This window comes from Metopolophium dirhodum, chromosome 4 (assembly GCF_019925205.1).
Source record: "Metopolophium dirhodum isolate CAU chromosome 4, ASM1992520v1, whole genome shotgun sequence".
NCBI classification, from domain to species: domain Eukaryota; kingdom Metazoa; phylum Arthropoda; class Insecta; order Hemiptera; family Aphididae; genus Metopolophium; species Metopolophium dirhodum.
The window spans coordinates 38,531,448-38,540,088 of NC_083563.1; the positions used below are offsets into that span (position 1 = coordinate 38,531,448).

Here is an 8,641-nt window from a genome sequence, read left to right on the forward strand (position 1 = left end):
TATATATATATATTAATGTATATGATAGGCGATTGTATTTCCTTCATTTTTCTCCTAATATTTTTAATGAGAAAACTCGAAAATACGATGACCCACATTTTAAGCGTTGGGTTTATTTTAAACATGTATCAACACTATAATAAATTATTTAATTAAATACAAACTAGTTATATTTTAGTTTATTTGAATGGTAACTCACAATTAAACCATTTTTAATTTAATATTTCAAAGCAGAAATTGTAAATATTTTTCAAAGTACAACGGATATTAATGAAATAGTTTTGTATTTACAATTAATTTAAATTTTGATGAGTGGAGTAGTGCACCATACATTTTGCAGGGTATACCTCTTTTTTTTATCTTTATTACGCACCTCATCTTGAAATGTATTTGCAAATTTATAAACTATAAGTTCAATATTAATTTATTATAAACAGTTCCAAAATAAGCCCATTCTACTTAGGAATAATATAAAAAATAGTTTTTAACTCTAAAAAAGATAACCTTACCAAAAAAAATTTAAACGAACCTACGTACTAATAAATATCATGTAACAATTGTTTTTATTAAGTTGTAGATTTAGTAAGACGATTTTAGCTTTAAAATAATTATTTTGAATATTATAAAGCAATTTGGGTGGCTTGCGTGCCTCTCGTGACAGATATAATTTATTGTTCTAACCACGTGACTTTATTATATGACTGTTTTCCTAAAGATATTGTTATAATTTGTTTGTGAAACTGTTCAGGTGAATTCGATGAAACGACTGATGGCCAACAAGTCCTGGCAACCCACGATCGTAGCAATAAACGAGACCGGTGACACAGGTACGTCGTCGGCCGTGGATAAGTCACTGCGGTATCCACGCAAAATGATCTTCAGCAAACAAGACGCAATCAAAGAAAACGGCACGGCAATGCTGGAAAACGGAATTACTGTTGGCGTGTTGACCAATAACAACAGGACAACCACGATGCTGATGACGCCGAATTAAATTTAGTGTTCCTACTTAGCGTTACCTGCCCAGGATGTCATAACCAGAAATGCTCATGAAAGATATTAAAACCAGAGATTGGTACTTGTTTGTTAGTGGAGGCCATAGTAAATCCCATTTCCATATACGACCGCGTCTCCACACTTTAATTTATTTCCTCTGTTAGGTTATTATATTATGTTAAGGAAATTTGCATTTCCCGCCGGATCGACGATGTGTATAAACACACTTGGATTCCTAATTAATTCCATGCGGAGGACAATAAGAGAAATACAGATTAGGTATAAAAATAAGAAACACAATAATTATAGTACACTCGTGTAGTGGCTCTAATAGAGTTCATCATTTTTTTGAATGAGGAGTATTTCAAAATAAATAACTCAGTCATAATATTATTCTACTGCATTTTTTTATTTAAAATCCTCCGTAAGACATTTAAGAAAGTAAAATAAAAGCTATGGATTTGTCACATTTCCAATTGTACCAGACAAACACTTCTATCCCCTGAATATGCATTAAATCCTCGCTTTTGTGTGTATACAGCACGTTTTATATTGTAAATAACATATTTAGATTATTTCCGTTTCTCGTAGCAAGTTCATAAAACATTTTAACAAACAAAATTAAAATAAATCTTCTTATTGTGGTTACTTGTTAACCGCGGCGATCACTTCTATTTCGACTTTGGCGTCCTATAAAAATGAACATACAAAAAGATTTATCATCACATAATTTAATAGCCCGAGTGACACGAATATAATTTGGTTATTTTATTGACCTCCGAAAAGAAAGAAGCCACAAGTGTTTTCACATAAATAGTGACAGAAAAAAAAAACACGAACTATAATTTATCACATCAATGGTGTCTTAAAGTTAGTTTTGTTTAATACTTACTAAAGGCAATTTGGCCACTTGAAACATTGCTCTAGCCGGATATGGCGGCACAAAAACTGTTAAATAGAAAATAAAGAGACAAATTATTGTTTTTAATCAGTACTTAGTGCTATCTATTTTGAAATTCAAATGAGCCCGCATAATTACATTGCTTGTAAATCTCGTTCACCGTCGGGCCGTCTTTTATGTCAGCTAACAGAACCGTGGTCTTAACGACTGAAAATAATAAAAATATATACACTTATAAGAATTATCCAAACATGTTACCGCCGAAATAAAGGGGTCTCTTTTCGTTTTATTACGTAATCACAAGGATGACTGTATCCGAGATAAATAAAATATTCACCCTTTATAATATTTAAACAAATTATTTTTTTTTTTTTTTTTAAATGTAACTTATTATTATTATTTTTGTGTTATTGTATACCTAAGTGTATTGAGTAATTTATAAATAAAAAAAAATTATTTGACTGTTTTTTTTTTTTTAAGTATACACGTATAAATTATGAAATGAAGTATGGCGTTCATTATTAATATTTTTATACTCTTTTGTCTTTTGAATATCCATCACATATATACTATGCATGTATAATATAATTTGGTTATTCTACATAGGTATTATTATATTGTATAATATGGTTTGCACTGCAGACATACAACGAAAAAATAATAATTCGTTCAAAAAACTAGTAGGTATAAACAAAAATAAAATATCTAAATGTATTTATAAACTTTTCAAATTTTTACTGTGAATGAAGATATCATCTGATAATTACTTCCTAATGAATAATCATAATTGTCCAAGTATGTAGCTAGTCAAAAATACCATAACATTTGTGGAAATTTGCCAAAAGCCAGTAACACATATACTTACATAATAAAATATGTCACAAGGACTGTGTAATATATATATATAATGTGTAGGTATATTCAAGTGAGGCATTTTATCCAAGATTGATGTTTTATTTTGAATACAATTTTATTGGTCAAATAATGAAAAAACATACATGAATGAATAATTTTACGATTATAATATAATATGATTACATTGAAGTATTCAAATGGTTAATATTCAATTATATCTATTATAATAAAAAATATAATCACAGTTTGTTCGGAATTTAAAAAGACAATAATATTGGGGAATGAAATGTAGAATAATTAATATTTATTAATTGTTACAAGTTTAAACAGCTTAATCAACATTACGGTAAATCCTTGATTATTATAATTCATATTTTATTAATAACCTGGTTTGACTACATGCCAACGACACATATATACCTATACTTTGTAGCTCCGACGCATAGCTGATGTAACTTTATTACAGCACTAAAACACTTGTTCACCACCAGATATTATAAATATTAAATAAAAGGAAAAACGATTAACGTGTATTATAATGATAGCAATCGAAAAAGTATTATACCATTCAATCATGACAGAGTGTAAAATACAGAACCTAAGACGTTACAATGTCATAATATATAGGTACCTATACCGTGTCTTACGTGTAAAGTAATAACTTCTAGACAGTGTTGTAGTCATATGTACCTGATTCGCTTAACGGATCAAATATCAAAGAATATTGCAACAGAAATGAATATAGTATGTAAAAAGTAGAGATATTAAAATATTGTATAATATGATTTTGGCTAGGTGCTGAATTTTCTCCATTTTGTTTTTCAAATCCGTAACGTTTGACTGAATCTCATGTCCCACTTCGATGTTTAGGTTGTTCAAACATTTCCTCTATGGAAATTCACGTAGTTCCAAGTTAACAAACAATGTAGTAAACTTTCATCAAATATTTCATTAGGAGTCCTTTAACCAGAATGCATAATATAAAATATGACACATCAAACGTACATTGTATGTAGTCAAAATTGTCTATGCATAGTTTGACCATTTTAATATACCATATCGTTTTCACCGAATCTTTATTAAGGTATATTGCTGCATACCGAACTATGAACAAATTCGTGGTTATACAATATTATACAACCGTTCAAAAGGCACAGATAACTTTTGCGTGAAGGATTCGGAAATAGATTAGGAACTATTAACATTTTTACTCAAGTCATTATATTCATTCAGAGTTATGTGATGTCACTTTTATAAATTATATACAATAAAATATATTGTGGTAACAGCCGTTATTTTTACATTATTAAGGAATTCAAGGGTATAAGAGAGGTAAATATATTTAATATTTTGTTTAATTAATATCAACAAATTCACTGATTTAAGTATTAAACATGATATCCGACGCAGATACCGCATAACTAATACCTATAGGTATAGGTATTAAATATAAATCATGATTAAATTTAAATATTTAAAAAAAGAATACCATGTAACTATATAGGTACACTAAAGGTATTATAAAAATGCTACTAGACTTTTAATTAAGTACATAAAATACTACGACAATCGCTGAAATTTGAGAGAAAATATACTGAGTTACAAAAAATCAACTAGGTATGATAAATTATAAATTTGAAAAAATCCTATATTAAAATATGACGATAAACTTTATTATTACAAGGAATAAAAATAAAATAAACTGAACAATTTCAGATCTGCTATGGTGCCATATTAAAGTCTTGTTGTAGATTGAAAAAATTGTATATGTCTACTAATTTGTTTCAATCGTGTACACATTTAAAAACACTAAAGACTAATGTAAGGCTTTATGAATAGAAGCATTTATATAGACTATACTCGCATCGCGCCTTTATATTTACTTAGATTAAAATATAAATAAAAACCAATACATCTTGTGTGGTCTGTAATATACAATTGTCGTTGAATGACAGCGTTTAAAACTTAATTACTATCCGATCAAACTGTTGAAATATAAAGTTATTTTTTTTAATTCGTTAAGTTTCGATAAAATAGTTGTATAATTTTTTTATATACTTACTTGAACTGAAAGACGATTGAGATGCTTCCAGGACATGCTTAATATTTTCCAATGCTTTTTTTATTTCAGGTGCAGCACCGCCTTCAACCAGCTTACCAGTACAAGGGTCCAAGCCTAAGGTGCCTGACAAGTAAACTGTATCACCGTACTTAACTGCTTGGCTACGAACAAAATTAAAATCGTTTTTAACTGAAGTCGAACAGTATTATCCTGTATATGCTGATAACATAGAAGTTTACATTCTATGGTATACTTATAATACAGAGATTATAGTTTCATATAATAATATGACCATATTATAACTATTTATGTTAAAAGGTCAGCTGTAATGCTGTATAAAAGATAAGTGTTGTAATCCGGTATTTAGATACTTTCAAATATAAAATAAAGAGTTCGTCATTTTCAAAGTTCCATAAATTTATTCTAATAAAAAAATATTTATATTTGAAAAAAGTTTATGCTCGTCTTGTTGTTCTAAAATCTGGAAAAATATAACCAATTTACCCCCAGTATTACTTTTAACTCTTTCAAAATAAATAGCTCAATTGACTTAGGTACAACTACTACAGCTACATAGGTATTTGAAAGTTATTCATTAAGGGAGGGTAGAGGGTTAAGCGCATTCTCTGAGATTTTAAAGAAATGTATTTATTTATTTTGCTAATTATAATTTGTTCTGGTTACGGGTATTGAACAAAACTGTTATAGAAGTATATTTATAAAGTAATATCTTGTAAAAAAAATTCGAAACGCATAAATTAATTAAATTTAAGCTAATTACGTTGTAGTTAATGCTCAAAAATTAAAATTTGATACGGCCCAATCTAATTTATAACATTAATTTCTCATGTTTTTACACTTGATCATTAAAAATAATTACATTAACCGAAACTAATTAAACCAATAAGATTAGGGAAAAGTTACGTATTTAATAAAGATAATAAAATATATATTTAAGAACGTTCTGCTTATTCCACAATTATATTGTAAAAAACAAACAATTTAAAATGAGTTAAAAATAATTTTTAATAATTATTCGTAAAAAAAAAATTGTAATTACCTCCGTTAAAAAACTCATGTGTCTCAAATCTACATATAACATTCATGAAACATCCGTAACAATTCGTGAATAAAACACGAGTGTTGCCTAGCTAAGTAAAAATTGAACTTTTCGAAGTGAATCGATCAAATACAAACATTTTCAAAATCTATAGTTAAAATATAATATTTTTATTCGTAAAAAAAATTCTATTAGGTACCATACTATATTTCATCAACATAGTCGTAAATTTTCAAACTCTTTTTATGTTTTATTTTACGTTAATTTTTAAAATTGTATTCATTTAATAACATACTATTTAGATAAATACATGTATTTTATTGTTTTCTGATTGATATCGTATTAAAATAAAATAATTAATATAAATGCATTTTTTTTTATTTAAAGCATAATTCTATGTTCCATAATATGGTAGGTCCGTAATAATATATGAAATACATATTAAGGTTTCATTATAAACAATTTTTTTTTAGTTTTACCTCGTATTAATCTTCTTACTTAAATATTTAATTAACTATTCGACATTGTTCGACTGATAAGTAGGTACAAGAAACATAATATAGAGTTGACAGTTTGACCTAAAGTTAAAAATAATTATTCATTGATAAAAAAATGTTAATTCGTAAATACAAATAATTTCCATACCTAATTTATTTAGAATATCATTTATGATAAAATATAATTGGGAGGTCGGCGAACAAATAGCGTTTTAATTTTAATAATGAGTAACGTTTTAAACGTTACCGATCTGTAACATATTTTAATACTAGAATAAAAAAATTAAAAAACTAAGACCATCTCGGTATATTATCCTTTAAGATTTGTAGGTACTTCAATCAATTTTAATTTCGATTTATTTTTTTCGAGGATTTTGAGTTTTATTTTAATTACATCATACTTAATCAAAGTAAATAAGTAGGTACCTACCTACATAAAAAAAAACTGAACGGTTTTCATAAATACTTGAATTCAATGTAAATTCACAAAAATTATTATTTATTTTCACTCAGATTTTCATTAAAATAAGCATAATTAAATCTGTTTAATGCAAGAATGAATATTATAATAACCAACTGCAATTGATACAAAATCACTACAGAAATTCTTATTTTTAAGTATACTATAAAAATAAAAAGTGTATACACGCATTTGAAATGTATTATTTTTATATTGATTAAAAGATTAAAGTATTAAACCAATTGTTTGTGTTGTTATTAATATTATAACGGTTTGTCCAAGACAAGACATTTTTAAATCACAAATAAGTGTTTCGTATAGAATATAGACGACTAAAATGTTTCTCGGGAAGATAAAAATATGCCAAAATTATTTCAAAAACATAGTACGTTTTTATTTTAACGATATTTGTTACCAAGTTATAATTAAATAATTAAATTTGTATCATCTGATAACCATGATTTATTATAGAAGTAAGTGTTTTGAAATGTCTGTAAAAATATGAAACGATATTATTTCATGTTGTTATTGATTTTTAATTAATATTTTGCTGGTATATATTTAATGTATTATATATATTAAGATCTCTAATTATAGTTGCTATAGACAATATTAGAAAATTCATTTTAAAATTACAATTAAAAAACGTTAACTGTATTTAGTAAAAAATAATTGAAAGTAAATTTGTTGATTTATACACCACGCAGAAATGTTATTTATGTGAACCCATACAATTATTATAATATAATATAATATTATATTATCAAAGAAATATTTTCACTCACATATAAAATACATTTTTTTATGGATTCGAAATCAGAATTACATTTAACTTCAAACAGAATTTATTTTTTTTATATTCGAGGTTGTTTGGTTTGGAATTTCTATTCCAAACTGACAAAACCACAGCAATAACTTTCAGTGACCGTTACAAGTAGAATAACTTAGAGTAACGTGTCCCGAGAATTATGTGAGGATCAAACAAATTGAACCGACAACGTATAACGAGACTTGTAGTCCATGGCCTATCGGGAAAATACATTTCATAAAACGAACTTTACAATAATATAATATCCAACTTGACGTCTCTTTCCGTACACTATGTAGGAACGAGTATATATATGAGCCACAAGTGCATCACAAACACAAGCTACACGACAACGGTATTTATTGCGGGTGGCTTCGTTTCCCGAAGTTGACGTACAATTTAACCACTTGATAAAATATGTCACTGTGAAAATGACACGTACTAAATATAAACGGCCAGACTTCACTCCGAGTGGGGGAAGTTGAAAACGTTGACCGTCATAAGCAATTATTCGAAAGAAACTATGCACCGTGCGTCTGGGATTTTACTATCAATTAGTAGGTATACAACTCGTTATGCAATACGTATAACACGCATCGAAAATCATGATATAATAATATAATATAGTGTATATGTATATGAAATAATGAATACATACGTCATAATATGAATTATTATACAATCAATTTAATCACCTGTAGATCCCGACCGATGGGCCCGCCAAATCCGTGGACACGTGCGACAAGTGGCTCATACCTTCGAAGAATTCTAAACGTTTCCTTAGTGCTGTCAACAGCGACGGAATGCAGATGACCGGCGTGCGAGCTGTTAGTCTACTAATGAACATATTAACGTATTTATGCTTTAATATTATTGAGTGGTGGTGGCGGTAGTTTCGATTATTATCGCAGTCCTTCGGTGATGAGTTCTACGTTATCTGCAGTCTCGCTGATTACTCGTGGAAACAAATAAAAAAAAAATTTAAATCGCTGATAATTTATT

At 27.6% G+C, this 8,641-nt stretch overlaps 2 protein-coding genes across 6 annotated transcripts in view; one reads left to right on the top strand and one right to left on the bottom strand.

Moving 5' to 3' along the window:
* LOC132942740 (pyrokinin-1 receptor-like) overlaps positions 1-2,359 on the top strand; it is a 57,235-nt gene extending 54,876 nt beyond the window's left edge. For 4 of the 5 annotated variants that reach the window (XM_061011372.1, XM_061011370.1, XM_061011374.1 and 1 more), the window contains one exon: positions 749-2,359. In XM_061011372.1, coding sequence (XP_060867355.1) covers positions 749-994 — 246 coding nt within the window. In that variant the 3' untranslated portion in view covers positions 995-2,359. The remainder of the gene's footprint in view (positions 1-748) is intronic. The other variant, XM_061011375.1, reaches the window with a different exon arrangement.
* On the bottom strand, positions 1,385-8,641 carry LOC132942741 (2-iminobutanoate/2-iminopropanoate deaminase-like). Its single transcript, XM_061011376.1, has 5 exons — positions 8,335-8,641; positions 4,815-4,975; positions 2,036-2,104; positions 1,889-1,944; positions 1,385-1,686 (listed from the first exon to the last, which is right to left on the bottom strand). The coding sequence occupies exons 1-5, from the start codon at positions 8,484-8,486 to the stop codon at positions 1,642-1,644; spliced, it is 483 nt and encodes a 160-aa protein (XP_060867359.1). The 5' UTR covers positions 8,487-8,641; the 3' UTR covers positions 1,385-1,641.